This window comes from Apis florea, unplaced genomic scaffold, assembly GCF_048593485.1.
Source record: "Apis florea isolate Af1SG1 unplaced genomic scaffold, ASM4859348v1 contig_2897_pilon, whole genome shotgun sequence".
Classification (NCBI taxonomy): Eukaryota; Metazoa; Arthropoda; class Insecta; order Hymenoptera; family Apidae; genus Apis; species Apis florea.
Genome location: NW_028256665.1, coordinates 36,028 through 53,314, shown reverse-complemented (window position 1 = coordinate 53,314; position 17,287 = coordinate 36,028). Strand labels below are relative to the sequence as shown.

General features: G+C 33.7%; 2 protein-coding genes and 1 long non-coding RNA gene across 10 annotated transcripts in view; 1 reads left to right on the top strand and 2 right to left on the bottom strand.

Annotated features, from left to right (window-relative positions):
- vg (transcription factor vestigial) overlaps nucleotides 1-7,531 on the bottom strand; it is a 60,865-nt gene extending 53,334 nt beyond the window's left edge. For 2 of the 8 annotated variants that reach the window (XM_086907437.1, XM_086907438.1), the window contains exon 1: nucleotides 5,642-6,039. In XM_086907437.1, the coding sequence (XP_086763563.1) occupies nucleotides 5,642-5,845 (204 nt within the window). In that variant the 5' untranslated portion in view covers nucleotides 5,846-6,039. Of the gene's footprint in view, nucleotides 1-5,641; nucleotides 6,040-6,360; nucleotides 6,915-7,005 lie in introns of those variants that run through there. The other 6 variants (XM_086907445.1, XM_086907439.1, XM_086907440.1 and 3 more) reach the window with 6 other exon arrangements.
- Nucleotides 7,532-10,006: 2,475 nt separating this feature from the next.
- LOC147657693 (uncharacterized) lies at nucleotides 10,007-14,413 on the bottom strand. The gene is made up of 5 exons (XR_015291868.1): nucleotides 14,282-14,413; nucleotides 13,250-13,511; nucleotides 13,083-13,159; nucleotides 12,138-12,192; nucleotides 10,007-10,537 (listed from the first exon to the last, which is right to left on the bottom strand). It is a non-coding gene; the product is annotated as an uncharacterized LOC147657693 (long non-coding RNA).
- Nucleotides 14,414-15,999: 1,586 nt separating this feature from the next.
- The window catches only part of barc (RRM1_TatSF1_like and RRM2_TatSF1_like domain-containing protein barc), a 31,760-nt gene continuing 30,472 nt past the window's right edge, over nucleotides 16,000-17,287 (top strand). Inside the window, exons 1-2 of the mRNA XM_003697332.3 lie at nucleotides 16,000-16,186; nucleotides 16,859-17,222. Of these exons, the coding sequence (XP_003697380.1) occupies nucleotides 16,926-17,222 (297 nt within the window). The 5' untranslated portion in view covers nucleotides 16,000-16,186; nucleotides 16,859-16,925. The remainder of the gene's footprint in view (nucleotides 16,187-16,858; nucleotides 17,223-17,287) is intronic.

Here is a 17,287-nt window from a genome sequence, read left to right as displayed (position 1 = left end):
TCTAATCTGGCTACCATCTTGCGACGAGTTATCATTTCTACCAGTAATTAACATTCGTTGATTATTAGTGGCACGGTTACATTTTTTCGTAACACATATTTCCAATATATATAATTAAAATTCATTTTCTAATTACATATAAAATAATATCGCTGTTTTGAAACTATTTTAGCAGAAGATTCATTATTATTCATTTTTTTTTCCTACTAGAGGATTATTTAAAAATAGATTCTTGGTCTTTTTGGTCTTTCGATGATTAATGAACGCGTACCGGAGACGGAAGTAACGGCTCGATGGTTTCCGAGGCGCCGAAACTTACGACTCCTTATGTGTTTTTAGGCTGTGACTGAACGAGATTAACGTCCAATCTTTTTTTATTCCATATATCGAAACACTCGAAATCATACGAGCGACGCTTTCGCCTAACTTTTAAACGTTACTCCGGTACTTCGTCATTTAGAAAAATACAGGAAAGAATTATTTACAAATTACATCGAATTTTACATCGTTCCAATATCGAAGAATAATTTTCCTTGTTTTTGGCAAAATTATTTGATCAAAATTTTTAAAAATAATAAAATTTACGAATCCGTAGAAAAAACGATTTCAATCCGATCCAAGAAACAGAGGTTCGTTCGCAATAAGAGTGCTAACGAAGGAGAAGGCAAAGTTCTTACTCGGTTCGGAGCTAAACGGCTTGCACCTGTCTTCTCCCTTTCGTACTCGCGTAGCGGATCAATCCGGCCCAGAACGATCCCAGAACTTTCGTTTCTCAACTTCGCAACTTTTTGCACAGATTGAAATTTATACGGTCACGGTTAAATACACCTATAAACGATGAAAGTCTCCCAAGATTATTTCTCGCTCAAACATTCCCTTTGTCGCTTTTCCTTATCTCGCGACAACGATACGTTTGAATTTTTATATACCAAACAGATATATCCTCGTATTAAGGAGAAACGAAAAATTAAACGATCGGATCTGATACGAGTTCAACCTTGCGTCGAGAAAATTCGTTTTATCCGAACAAAAATCTCTAGTGAGAAATTTATCCACGAAGATATTTAATTACAAAGAATTATCGTAAGAAATTTATTTTTTTTATTTATTTACTTACGTACGTTTCTATTTATAAGGGAAACATAATTGTACGGGTGAATTTTGCAAATACGTTATTCGTATGGAGCATAATCGAACGATTAAAGGATTAAAAATGAAGCATTTGACAGATCGTTAAATCAAACTCTTTTCGAGACAAGGTTGTTGTGGTAGCGTGGACGCGAAGGATTAACGATCCTTCCGAAGGGGATATTGCGGTCGAATCGGTTGTTTTACACGTGAATCCCGGTGTTTGGCGTCGCGAGCCAGCCACGGGTGTCCCGCTGCTATCGGCATTTAGCGTTCTCGTCGCCAGCGATCCCAAGATAACCAACCGAGTGGTCGCCCCCGGTGCTGCAAACGCGCGGCTGTCCCATCGCGCGGTAAAAATGATTAAGATCGAATAACGCGGAGGTCCGGCGTCGCGACCATGATCTATCGACGGGCTTCCGCGGCCATTTAAAACCGAGTTCGAGGACCGACCGTGAAAAATAACGCGATCGTAAATGGATTTTAAATCTCGCCCATTCGCCGAATCAAGAACCGATCGTAACGAGAATTAATAACTCGCGATGCATCCTTATATCGCGATATTGTCGCGTGATCGATTTGTATATATTTTTTGCTTTCAATGTGATTGTTTCAATTGTGATTTCCCTTTAGAAGAAACGAGAAAAAACGATAAATGTTGATCCAGCGATATCGTATAGCGATGATAGGGATTCGAGAAGCAAGATTGGAGGATCCCAAAGCTTGGACGATAAAGCACGCGTGCGGTTTCGTAGCGGCGTGAGAAAACTCTGGCGGAGATTTTTAACGCGTTGGTATAACTCCGTCGCGTCGAGGCGTATACCGACATACGTACACACGAGAGAAGATGGCCACGGCAGGAAGGAAGAGAAAAAACGAGAAAGGAATATAGTAGGTCCAGACGAAGAAACGAGAGAGAGAGAGAGAGAGAGAGAGAGAGAGAGAGAGAGAGAGAGAGAGAGAGAGAGAGAGAGAGAGAGAGAGAAGTATAGTTAGAAGAAGCAAAAGAAGAAGAAGAAGAAGAAGAAGGAGAGAAAGAGGGAGAAACGCGCGCGTATATTAGCCACAGCACAGCGAAAAACGCGAGGCTATTAATTCAGAGCCGGTGGACACCGGTCAGCGCCGGCAAAGGAACAAAATGAGCGCCCTTGGGTCAGGCCCTAAATAAAAGGAAAGAAGGAACGTTTAAATAAAAGTAAACTCGTGTCGCCGTGGACCGTCCGCCGCGTGGTCAACTTCCCTCGAGCGAAAACGAGGGACTTTCGGGAAGAAAAGTTGCCTCGAGATCGCACCATGGACCCCGCCATGAGGACCGCGTGATGCTCCTTCGCGAGAAACCTGTCCGAGCATCGAGATCGACCTTGCGCTAACCGCGATTCCTCTCCGTTATCCGAGTATCGTGTGGAGAACGCGGAGAACATGCGTTTTTCGCCTTCTCTCGGTCTAACGGTACTGCAACGAAACAGCATCGGCTTCCCTTTCAACCGTCCTTTCCTTCGACAACCGTCGAAAAGATAATAATGTTTTCTTCGCGAGAAGCGATACACCCACTGTCGGCTTTGCAAATTTCTCTTCGCTAATCCTCGCTATATCAAAGATCTCGTTTAAACGCGGTTAGATCTCTCACTTCCTCTCGACCATATTATACTCGGCTCGTATAATTTACCGCATGATAAACAATTCAAGTGGATAAACAGTGGATAATACCTCATCCTGGTCCCGACATTCCTCTCAATGTGGACCGAGTAATACCGGCCACTACTTGTTATTTATCGCCCCAACTGTGATATCGGTTATATAAGATATTATCGCGTTCCATCTCGCGTGATGGCGTTTATCATTTTCCTCACTCTTCCTATTCGCGAGCCGGTCGTATTTGGATCGAAACGTTTTTGCGGATATCCACTCGATTAATTCGATCACTCGTTTCGCATCTATATACATATATATAATTTTATCGAAAATAATTGAAATTTATTTATTCACACAGTATTCTATCGCGGATCACAGTTCTACGATAGAGATCGATTCATGATTTTATCGCGACGATCAACCAGATATAACGACGACAAATTGCAAGCATGCCCGATGGAACGGCAATCAGTGAGACGTTACGCGCGTCGTATTTGGGCAAACAACGAGTGGAATGATCAGGAAGACGCATTGCCGGAGCATTAGAGGGAAATTCCTCGTCGATCCAAGCGTCGCTACGTTTTTTTCTTCGGTGCGGAGTCTACATTATCCTCGATGCAACAACTTGTTTCGGAATTATTTCCACGAATAATGCATCTTTTTTTATTTGAATCAGATCGAAAAAAAGCGAAAAAGCAAAAGCAAAAAATCGAGATGAATAAAAAAATGAGAGATGAGAGATGAGAAAAGGGATATTTAAAAAAGCAATAAAAAGGTAATTCACGGATAAGTTCATGGAATGGGAAGAAATACCATGGCTTGGTTCATCTTCGAGCAGACGGTGATATTGAAATGACGCGGCGGAGGATCCCAACGCGGAATGAAACTCGTAGAAACTCTCGTTTCGTCTCTTGTCTGGTAAACTATTTCAGGACAACCGGCTAAAAGCGAGAATTCGTAAACTCTGCGCAAACTAAAACACCGAAGAAGCTGGTTGGATCGTTTACAAACATATTATCGTATAATGGGTCTATTTTTGTCGGCTCGCGCGACTTTTAAAAAGACATTTCCAATTTCCATTTCATTCCAGTCCACTCCGATACTTTTTGAGAAAATCGTTTTTAAATCATTTGAAATCATTATTAATTTTTAATAATGCGTATAGATACAGAAAAAACACTCGAATCTATCAATTTTATTTTATTTTATACGCGTCCAGTACGAATTTAGATATATTAATAGTATAGATGTATTAAATCCTTTTAATTCGAAATTATGGATGATATGTCACGATGTCGATATGAATCGTATCGAAAATGTTTCAAATATAATTCTAGATAATTATTCATCAAACAATTATTCGTAACGACGAGTTTATCTAAATCTATGGCTCGATTCGTGAATTCTTTCGCGCGGCAAATTTTCACCAACATTCGTATTTATCGCTATTTCACAAACGATAATCGGCTGATCGCTCAACTTGCGGAGATCAGACACGTCGCAATAGTATTCCTATTAAAACAGAACTCATGAATGCGAGGTATGCAGAAAATAATTCGTGGTTCATGGAAATTCATAATTATGGTTTTAAAACGCTCGCCGAAAATGAATGCTCGTATATTTAACTTATAGCTTGAAATGCGTCATAAAGAATTTCTATCGTTCTATTAAATAACAATCTATCATCGTTTTTTATCTCTTCCTTCGCCCCAAATATCTTAATTATATTTTAATAACGATAAATTTCCCGTTGCAAAATATTTGAATTAACGCGAAAATTTAACGAAAATCGTATCTATATCGCGAAGATTTAAAATTCGTTCGATAAAATAGTCGTTATTATTATCACAATGATAGCGTATATTAAAAATAAAATATGTATTTGCGATATTCGATAATTTTAATATGTATTAAATAAAAAGTAAATCTTTCTTGTAATTACGCACATTTATTTGACAAATATGATTCATCGAATAAATTATTTTGAATTTATTTTTCATATATTATTCAAGAATGAAAGAAAACGAACGATAAAGAAACACGATAATTCTATATCATACGATACGTTGTCCTATAAATTTTCAATGAAACGCTTCGTTTTGACGAACGATCGAGATTTTTTTTTTTTCCGACCATCCACGTCGATCCAGAGAAACTTTTCTCGAATCAAGTTTCCCATTACTCGACCACCCCATGGATCACGTTGTCGATTCGAATCGACAAACTAGTTTCTCCAGTTTCGAAACAAACTCGGCTAATTCGAATCCAGTAACGGTACCAAGTTTGAGATACACGAGCGACAAATACGATCTGGGGTGAGGAAGCTATCTAATGAGATAATTCGACGCCCGCGATATCATTCATCGGCCAGAAAATTTCGTTCGGAAAAAAGAATAATAAATACGTACGTAACGCACGTACATTATGGCATAAAAGTGAACGTCGATCAAGGAATAACGTGATTTATATTTGTTTCGTTAGCGTTACGAGAAGAAGGAAATGTCGGATGTATCGGCACGGATGCGGACCAATCGCAAGTGTGAACTCGATCGGTCCTTTTTAGAGACGAGTTGTACTCGAACGCGCGACAAGACGCGAGATGACACGTTCGCGCATGACTCGACATGTATATGCGTATATACGCTTACGAATAACGCATCGGAAATAGAAGGTTGATAAAAATCATTTGACGTTTAAATTTTCTAACATCTCAACGAAACATCTCTTATTGTTATACGTACGAAATAATCGTACGAAGTAATCGTTCGCGCGTATAAGGTAACGAGATAATTTTGTAGGAATCTTGGTAAAATATGAAAAACTATGTATCTCGATACATTAAGATAAGAAACGAAAATAAGGTAAGATATATCGAACTTACCCTGTCGTATTGATGCGTCGCCGTGGCCGCGGAGAAGGATTGAAAAGACGCCGACCTGGTAGGGCTATCGTGGGCCGCATGTGGATTCGTGTGGGGATGGGTGTGCGGGGCCGTATGAGGGTGGGTCGGGTGCGGTGGTGGTGGCGGCGGTGGCCTCTGGTAGAGGTAAGGATAATATTGATACATCACCTCGGAACAGCTCATCACCCCGCCCGGGCCCGGCACCCCAGAGCCGGCCTGTCGACGTGCGTACCCGAACGTCGCACCACCCGTTCGTCCACTATCTTTTCTTTCCACTTCGTCCACCACTCTCCACCTCCTTCTCCTCCTCCTCTTTCTCCTTCTCCTTCTCTTTCTCCTCCTTCTTCTCCTCTTCTTTTCTTCTCTTCTCCAATTCCCTATGTATATATATATATATATATGTTTGTCGTTCGATCGATCGAAACGATAAATGCCAAAGTGTCAGCCCGATTCGAGCATCTTCACGTCACGCGGTTCGCATCCACGAATCGCATCGACAAAGATCGCTCTCGAGATCTGTCTTTCGAATGCGCGTCCACGAATTTCTCTCAAGATTCGAAATATTTTTTTAGCGTTGTGAGCTTTAGCGTGTTTAGCTTTACGTATTGACCATATCGAAGGAAACATTGGAAATTAGATCAGAGGAGAAATCGAGATTATTTTGGTATTATTATTAACACGGAAAAAAAGATTTTTACCTCGTTTTTATTCGTTTTTATTTTTCTTCTGCTCGCGAGGAAAAATATGATATCACTTTTTTTTCGACGATTGTCAACTCGACGATACTCTCGAATAATCGGTTTTTTAATAAATACACTTTAACGATCACTTTTCGATCATTCGAAGAAACGACGATTTGCTGTTTGTCACAACTTTGATTCACATAGTAAGTATTTAGCACTGCATCGAACTATTTTTAATGTTTTACGTCGAAAAAATAAATCGATGACACAGAGCACAGGATTGTCTCGTACTCGGATACGTAAAAGTAACGTTTGTTTTACAATCGATCCTTTCCAAAATCCACGTGTTATTCTTTCGAACAAGAGGAGAGGAAAAAAAAAAAAAAAGAAAAGAAAAAAAAAATGTTTTCCTCGTATCGTTTCCGAAACTGGCGATTAAACACGTTTGATGCACTAATGATTCTCTTCGTCCAATTTTTCTCTACAATCGGACGATCAATCTCGATCTAAATTTCCTCCTTTATCGATCAAACGACGATGAACGATCGTAATATAATATAATCACAAAACTTGAAGAAACTTTATATATTATACACGTATATATATATATATAAATAAATAAATAAATATATATATATACGTATATTTCGAATTTGATACTTGGTTTACGTTGAACACCTGTTTTACGTTGAAATCACGACGAACTCTCGTTTCTCATCGTTCCCTCGCTCCAATCTCTGGGACCGACCCGTGTAATTCGTCACCGTAATCGAACGTCACCGTAAACGTCCCAGAACGTTGTCAAGCATCGAAGCGTGTAGAAGAAAGGCAAAGATCTTGTTTGTCCAAGATACGGGCAACACCTGGCTGCGAGGAGTTACCCTCGCGTCGAAGAGATACGTAACCGGACCGTATTGTGGCTGGTGATGTGTCTCTGATGGGCGAACACAGACTGAACCCCCCGGCGTCGTGTCACCCTCACCGTAGACCAGTCCACCGTCTTTTTCCAACTGGTCGAGCCGCGCCGCTCCGTCTTTTTCGCTCGCCGCGTGTTCTCTCCTTCCTGGCGAGGGTCAGGGCCTGTTTCCCCCTTTCGTTCACCCCCCAACAGAGGGGCAACCGGCAATGGAACCGCCTCCTGGTAGTTCCACAACTGGCCAATCACCGACCAGGAACGGCACATCCAATGAGGCGACGGTTGCCACTCCTACACCCGGTCGTCTCTGTATTGATCCCACAATGAACCCGACTCTGCCGTCACGGTATTAAGAAGTTCCTACTCGGGTTAAACCATCCCCCTACTCCTCAGCCGCCTCCGCAACTCGCCCCCTCTCCTCTCCTCTCCACCTCTCACCACCACACCACTCCTCTCCTCTCCTCTCTTCTCCTCTCCTCTCCTCTCCTCTCCACTACTTTCGTCTCTTCTCTCTCTCTCTCTCTCTCTCTCTCTCTCTCTCTCTCTCTCTCTCTCTCTCTCAACTTTGCCTCCACCATCTCTTTCCGTTTCTCCCTTGCTCCCTTCTTCTTCGCTCCTCTTCTCGTTTCTCCGTCACATCCCCCTGCCTGTCCGTTCTTCGCGTTTGTCCGCGTATCCGTTCGCCTTCTCGGTTCGCCACCCTTTCGCCGCTTTCGCAACCCCAAACCCGAACAGCGGCTCAGCCAGGCCGCGCGCATAATGAGTCTTAATTAACAGTTTCGCGGTGTTTCGCCAAGCTTAATTTGCCGCGTCGAGCGGAATCTCTCCAAGAAGAGATTCTCTCCTCTTTTACCCTTCATTTTCTCGCATCGAATCGGCCAAATCTGGCTAGGAATCGATGCTTCCATTTTGCGGATTGGACGGGATCGTGATTCTGATCGGATCGATGTAATGATCCATCTACATCCATGGATAATGAATTTCTTTGCGTCGAAATATCGCTAGTTTTATATAATTTTACATGACATTCGATGATATAAATTTTTACGATACGATCGATACTATCCAAAAAAATCAAAAACCAATAGTATATATCTATCTTGCTTATTATTTATATATCTTTAAGCACAACGTGTGTTTCACATTAAATGTTTCATTGCTGCAAAGATTCACCCGAATATCCGGAAATTCACGTATAGCATAATCGTTTATACACCATCTTCCAGTATCGTAAATCCGATTACGACCGGTAATGTTACACAACGGGAATGTTACATAGCGGGAAAAGACGAAGCGAAACACTTGACCGTGGCGAATCTCGTCTCGTGTCTACCATCTAATCTCGCGTGTAACGCGACAGGTCCGTGAACAATATCCTGTAGCGTGGACCAAATCCAATAACCCTCGACAAGTGTGATACGATGCATGACCCCTTTTTTTTTTCACGTTCGCTCTCCTCCCCCCTCTCCCCTCTCTTACTCTCTCTTTTTCTCTTTGCATTCGTACAACGGGTCGACGATCAAACGTTTCCTCCCGAGCCAGTCATCCTGCACGTGGCCACTCCAACAATGCGCCAGCCGCACCCCGCTGCTAATAGTCGGACATTAAATTCGTCGGTGATATTACCGGACAGGGGTTGCATCTCCCTTCGACTCGAATTGAATGGGACGAGATGTTTGAAATATGCTAGCTCGCGCGTCATCCAGGGGGATACGTGCACTCGGATCTATGATTAGATTGGTAATATTATGAATCGAAGCAAGGTAAAAGAATGGATGTTTTTTTCGAATCGAATCTTTCGACGAGTTTCAAGAAAGAAAACATGTTAAACGGTGATGGATGATCGGTATTTTGATCGATGATTTTGTATTTATACAGTCGATACATAAATAGATTTCGATTCCGTTTCGTTTCGTTTTCTTTTTTTTTTTTTTTTTTTATTATTATTAAAGATAATATAAATATATATGCATATGAAAATAATCTATTTTTATATATATATTTTTATATATATATAAAATATTATAAAAATTATATATATATATATATATATGTATGTATATATCATTTATTACAGCAGTATACTAGTTATTTTATACATAGATATTATTCTTCCATTGCTATTTTAATACTAAAACTTTGTAATTAAAGGAATTAAATTGATTTCAAATTCTTGATCTCTATCGTGTCAAATGTAATTTTAATCAATGAAAAAAGTTAAAGTAATCTTTTTTGTTTGTAACGAGATATCTGTAACGATCCGGCCAAATCATTATTAATTCAACGCACGAACCCGACACGATTGTGCCCTAGGGATTAAACTTGAAATGCACATGTATGTAGCCATTGTGTTAAATATGGATCTTTCGAGTAGTTGTTGCATACCTGTTGTGCAATCTTCTTCGATGTGGAAACTTTCGATGTTGTATTTCTTTTCACAAAGTGCAAATATCGCGCTCTATCTTGGACGATAAGTAACTCGGTGATTGAGAAATAATCAATGCAATTTCACGATGACGATTATGCGATACGCGAGTAATTATAGCGAGTAGAATCTAGAAACGATTGATTTGAAATTTGGATTAATACGTGTATTTAATTATGAAAGTATTCATAAATGTAACTATATCCAAATTCAATTATTGTAAAAAGGATTTTCTTCTTAATTTTCATTATCGAGAAGAAGATAATGGATGAACCGATTTTCCATTATGAAACTTTTAAAAATAAATGAAATAAAAATGGTTTTTCTTTGTGCAACTTTATTCAATTTGACAACATTTTTTTTTCCCAAAATAAATTCCGCTCGACTATTTGTATTTTTATATTATATTTCGATATAAAAATATTATTTCTTCGATAGGCAACATCCTTAGAATCGAACAAAATTATGTAAACGATTATCAAGGTTGAATGATAATCTGCCCAACCACGCGACAGATCATTACTATTATTAAGTTTATCGGAAGGGGTGGAACGGAGCAGCGGAATCGAATCGTGGCGTTTAAGGCGGACGAGGACAAAGCTTTGGAACCAGAATAAGAAAGGAATAAGAAGTAGGCAAGACAGAGAGGGCAGTTCTCCTGGAATCCCCTAATTTGCTATTTCGGCATTCCGATCGATCCGTGTGTTCAGTTTAGTTCGTGGGATCTTGCTCGTGAGAGGCTGTTGCCGATCTATCAAAAAACGGTTCCTCTTCTGTCGCCACATCGCGAACCGACCGAATTCTTGTTGTCATGATCTTGCTGTGGTCGATGAGAATCGACCGATTCGAATCTATGGAAAGGATTTCTCCGTTGATATCATATTGGTATCATCGCCATCGTGTCGTGGAAATCGTTTTATTTCTTTCGAAAGGATTCGTTGGAAAAATAAAGAAATATCTCTATACTGACACTACTTGAAATAAACTAAATAAAATATCATTTATATTATATATATATATATATATATATTATATTAATTATATTAAATTTATTCCATCGAAATTGCAAGATTGATCAATAGCATGTCACATTTTATCTCGACACATTCATAATTTGGTAAGTAAGCGAATATTTCGAAGACCTGTTTGTTGAATATATTCTTGAAAATAAATATATATTCTTGAAAATAAAAATAATCATTGGTTTATATTATCAATTGACAAAATTGATAATACAACAAAATCAGGGACAAGACATACAGAATAGATTTAATGTAATACTTGACGAGATTATAAATAGCGAATAGAGAATAGAATATTATCGAGAAACGAATTCTCCATAATATTGTTTTTTAAAAGAAGTTATTTCAAAATTTCTTCTTATATATTTATTTTGTTGCCGTGCCAAATTTTTGTTTGTTCGAATCCTATCGCTGTCAAAATATGCGCGTCAAATATCACGGTGCATCGTTGTTTCGCAACTTTATCTATCTATCGTTCTAGAAATACATTGTAAAACCCAGAACGTAATATCTATATTCTTCACGTTAAAGATTAAGACGACACATTGTAGTTTCGAAAGAGAAACGATGCGTGTTCGATTCACACATCCTATATCTACCTATTTTATGATCACGTGTCAACAGCAAATATAAACAAAAAAAGGGAGAAAGACAAAGATGGATTAAAAATTGCGAATTTCAATACCATCTCTAAAAAATGTAGAAAAAGAAATATAGATGAAAAAAAAAAAAATACGTCCAAGAGTGTTCGATAGATGGCACTGATTTTCGATTCTTAATCTACCTTACCTTTGAAAATATATATGTTCTCGAGAGATGGCATTGATTTCCTAATTATTAAAGATGTTAAAATGTTAAAATTCTGAACCTAATTAAAATTCTGAAAAAATTAAAATTCAATGGCAAATCGATCTTCTTTTCTTCTATTCTCGTCTTTTTCAGTTTGTAATCTGTAATAAAACTTAATTATTGAATTAATAATTAAAATATAATTTATATCTGAAAAAAAAACATTAATATCTAGAAAAAAAAATTTTTTTTTTTTTCCCATGATGATTGAATGATCCGATGAGCCGGCATATAAATCGATCAAATTAGGCAATATTTACTACGTATTACTAAAACGAGCACAGTGACAAAATAATAACAATGACTTCCCATTCTTTGGAAATCGAAAAATCGACCAGCAAAGCCAGAGAGGACGTTAGCATTGTCCATTTCTCTCAGCTTTTGATTTTTTCAAATTTAATTTTCTGAAACAACGCGAGAACGTGCCTACCCGATTAGAGATTAATGACAACTTGACTGGCTCTACCTACTTATTTATAATTAACAGACACACCGGAAATATACTATCCCTATCCTTATTTAATATACTATATATTATATACTAATATACTATATTAAAAAAATGGCAAAACAAACATACCAACACACTCCATTCCATGATCTTCACGTATAATGCCCGGATGCAAGATGCTACACTAGAGAAAGCGTTCCGGAATATAAAATCTAATATCCAATTTTTTATCACACTACATGTATTTAAAGTTTACGTATAATTTTTCTAAAATCGATTGAGAATGACTATCTACCATTGACACGCGATAAACACATACGTATATATCTTTTAATTTTAATTATAATATCTATAATATAATATTTTTTAAAGTTCATAACAACTCTAATATCTATTAAACAAATATATATTCCTATTATTGAAATACAATTTAATGAAATGACTGACTTAAAATAAAATTTTAATAAGAATGAAAATATTCTCAAGCGACTTTTTCATCAAAGAATATTTTCAAAAGAATATAAAAGAAGTATTCAAAATTCTATATAGTGTCTTCTTACATATGATATGTATTTTTATACTATATTTTTAAATATAAGAGAAGAATAAAAGCTTTAGTATTTTTATTATTTTGAAAATCAAGCGTTTAAAACAATTAATATGAAAGAAAAGATTAAAAATTAAAAATCTATTATCTTACTCTTTATTATTTATTAGAATATTTGTGTCTAATATATCCATGAATATTTAAGTGTTTGGAAATATCTATGGATTATTATTATAGTTATTACTATGATCTTTAGATATTTATTATGATTTAATTTTATATAATTAATTTGGAAAATTATTAATATTTAAAAGTGCAATGTACACAAGAAAACCTAGCCTGAGTTAATGTTGCCTATGTTAATAAATAAAACATAGAAAATATTTACTATTATATTCACAGATATAATAAATAAAAAATAACAAAAGTCTACGTATACACTCAACAATCACTTGTATCGATTCGGATCATTTATTTTACGATTTGATTGAGTCCAAACGAATAGAATGAAAATGCATGCGACTTACCCATTAGATGCGAAAAATTTATATTGCCATTGATACTGATCTACGTGAAGTCATCAACGAGTAAAAGGAAATAAAAACTGTAACAAAAAATACAATATAATAATTTAAAACGCCATGTGTATATATATATATATATAAAAATTAAAGTAAATGAAAATAATAATTACCTCTTCTTGTGATAGACGCCTTATGTTCTTGTAATACTAACTCTAATATATACCCGAAATAAATATTTAAAAAAAGAGAAAAGAAAATTATTATTGATCGTTCATATTAAAATTGGCGAACAAACACTGATTTTAATTTCGCGAATGATTATTACGATTAAATTTAATTAAAGTTGTTATGCTTTAAAAAATATTTAAAATACTATTATACTACGAAGCAAACACTGACTCTACAGATCGCATTGCGCACGATCACAATTCTCTGAAAGAAAAATTACGTTAACAGAGTAGATTAAGAAAAAAAGAAAATTATTCTTTCCATATTTTATTTGTTTATTCTTTTCCCTATCCGAGTATTTGTTAAAAAAAATATTCTTTCAAAGTTATGCAACGAAAGTTAGATGATGAAAGAATATATTTTTAAAAAGTATAACCTAACATATTCGAAATAAAATATAATTTAACCTTTTTCATTTTTCTCATAATATTCCTTCAATAATTCAAATATCGATGTATTATCAATTACTTAACAAATATATACGAACAAACAAACAAAAATAAAAATAAAAATGTATCTACTTTGATATGAAAAATCAAATATTATTATTTCTTTGATTGATCATTATGTTATGGCGTCCATATTGAACTTATTTTTCCCTACATTATAATAGGATATTGTCTTAATAATCAATTAAAGAAAAAATAATCGAATGTTTAGAATAAATATATAAAATATATAAAATTAGAATCGATTATATTATAAAGACAAGACGATACACAAATTTAAATCTAATTTTAAAAACTGACAAATTTCAATAATGAAATTTATGGTCGAAATAAATCAATAAAGCAAATAGAATCATTTCTCAAAGAATTACTCAATGATAATAATATTCAAATTATTATATACATATATATATAAATTATACACAAATTATTATATACATAAATTACTGAATTAAATAATAATATGAGAAAAATAAAAGGATAATTAGGGAAATAAATAAATGTATTATGTAATAAATTACGTACCTGAAGCAATGCAGTTTTTTAGACGCCACAACTTTCGATAAACGAATGACATTTTGCATCACAATTTCGATTATCGAACTGAATCAAAAAGAATATACTCGAAATTACGACAAGTCGAACATACGGAGAGCAAGACACGAATGTGAATCACCAATTTTCTGAAAAGGTCTTGAGCGTAGTTTCAAAACAAACAGAATACGTCGCCAATTTTCTAGGAAGATTAAATTCTAAGAAAACGTAACATAACTTTGAACGTAAAATCAAAACAAAAATAATGTGAGTTAAACGCACGAATAGACGCAATATTTAAGAAAGAAATATCATCAAATATAAATCAAATCTCTCTCTCTCTCTCTCAACCACGATTTGCACGATTTATAATGTTGTAATCAAATATTATACAATTTGATTTATATATTTATATTGTAGTATAATATTTCAGTAATTAAATAAAAATCAGAACTATAAAATAAAATACTATAAAATAAATGTATAAAATTAAAATAATATTAAAATAATTAATATTAAATTATTAATTAAAATAATTAAATTAAATATAATAAATACTTAAATTCAAATATTTAATTTGTAATTAGATATAATTAGAAATTTATAATATTTATAAATTACCAGTAATTGACAAATAGATGAGCAACGAACAATGACAAAAAAAAGTTAAAACGATGATAAAATTTTGATATATTAATATTTAATAAATGATCAAATATATATATCTATTAATTAAATAAATAGATTATTATAATTATAATAATTTATAAGTTATATCACAATCAAAAAAATTAACACTATTATGTGCAAATATTATAAATAATTATACGATATAACGAATATCATTCTCACGATTCTTGACAGTAGTCTAATATTACTGCGCACTAGCGATTCGTCTAGTTGCTAGGTCTTAGCAATTTTCTGATTGGTTGGAATCGTCTGATTCTTTACTCACTTCAATTGTATGAAAATTAAAGTATAATATAATAATTTTAAATAATTAAATTTAGATAGATTTCTATACATCGAAGTTTTAAAAAGATACATTAATTAGAAATATAATAAGAATATATATATATATATATATATATATATATATATATAAATTATTTTTATAAAATATTATGAAGAATATATGTACATACAATATTTTTTCAGATTTTTAATATTGTATAAAAACAATTTTTTACATTAATAAATAATTATTTATTTATTATTTAATTTTCGTAAGTAAGAGAAAAAAATTCATTACGAATGAAAAATATGTGAAAGTGAAAAACCATAAATCTTGACATCCGTTCGAAATCGTTTAATGAGATAAGATGTCGTTTTATTATTTTCTGAAAAATAACATTGTTGCTCTGTCTCTTTACTCTATAATTTGCTATTATTTTGATTGTTCTTCGTGTTTTTTCTTACTTCATTCAAGAATAAAGGCAATAATATGTCCTAATAAGCAATCCTGAATCATGTTCATATCGAAACAATACTGTACTTTCTTTAAATAAATAATAAATTGTTTTGATTTATATTTAATTTAAAGTTTTTATAATAAAATTAAATTTTAATTTCAATACTACAATCAATACTACAATCATTTTTTGTGCTTGAGCAATAACATCATGATATATAACAATATTCAAATTTCTGTGACACAAAAAAGCATTGCATGCCATATCTATTCAGTATCTCATCTGTGGTTTAATTTCAATAGCGCTATTGTCTCATTCCGTTTCTGAATCGATAATATCGCATGTGATGTAAATAAATTCTCATGTAGTAGAGCGCATTAGTATCGCGAACAGGTATCCATGTATATTGCAAATGATACGTTGCTGTCAAATTTAAAAAAATATTGATTGCTTTTTCTTAAATAAGAACTATTTTTTGACAAGAGTAAGTGTTATCTAACTGTTAGATAAGAATTATCATATAAGATTAAGACAATTATAATCAAAGGTGTTTGATATTAGTATTGATCTCGATTACATATCGTTATATGGTTAACCTATATTAAAACGTTTATACTTTTCTGAATAACATTTTGACATATTAAAGAAAATTGTGCTGTTATTAAATAATTAGATCATGTGAATGCGATTTATTTAGTAGTTATATAGAATTCATGAATATAGAAATTGCATATAGAATTGCATAACGTTAAATATTGTTTTTCAATATTATGCATGTAACCTGTATATTTAAATATTGAGTCTATACATATTACATCACTTTTTTTTTATAAATTTATATTATAGTTTATTTAATTTAATATAGAAATTCTATAAACTTGTTTTTTTTTTATTAATGTTAAATAATATTATATTAATGATATTTGATATAAATCTAATATGAAATATAATAAATTGACTAGGTTAAGTCAAATATATTTTGGACATCATTTAAACATTTTTATTAAATAAGTAAATGTCATTTATCAACGAATTATTTATATTATTAATTCTGCTTATGTTAACAAATTGATAGCTCATTAAAAAAAATTATTTAATTGATAAAAAAAAATGTTTTAATCGATACTTATACAAAATTTTTTATTATTATATATAGGTGTTGAATTTTATGCCAAAGTTTATTGGATTAATTATCTATTAATGAAATATTACTAATAATTATAATGGCAAATTGTCAAGATACGGATAAGACTGAAGATTTCATGAAATATTATAAATTTGATGGCCAATCTTATATATATAATGATCCTACGAATAATGTGACATATAAGTTTGATCAACAAAAGAATGAATGGGTGGTAAAAAATACGGAAGAAACAAATGTTAAAAACTCAAATGATAATGAATCTAAGACGCAGGAAGGAGTTTTTGGTTTTGAAAACGATACTCATACATACACAGATCCTAACGATGGCAGTGTGTACTTTTGGGACAAAGAGAAAAATGCATGGTTTCCAAAGGTGAGATATGTTTTTATTATTGTTATTATTATTATTGTTGTTGTTGTTGTTGTTGTTGTTATCAT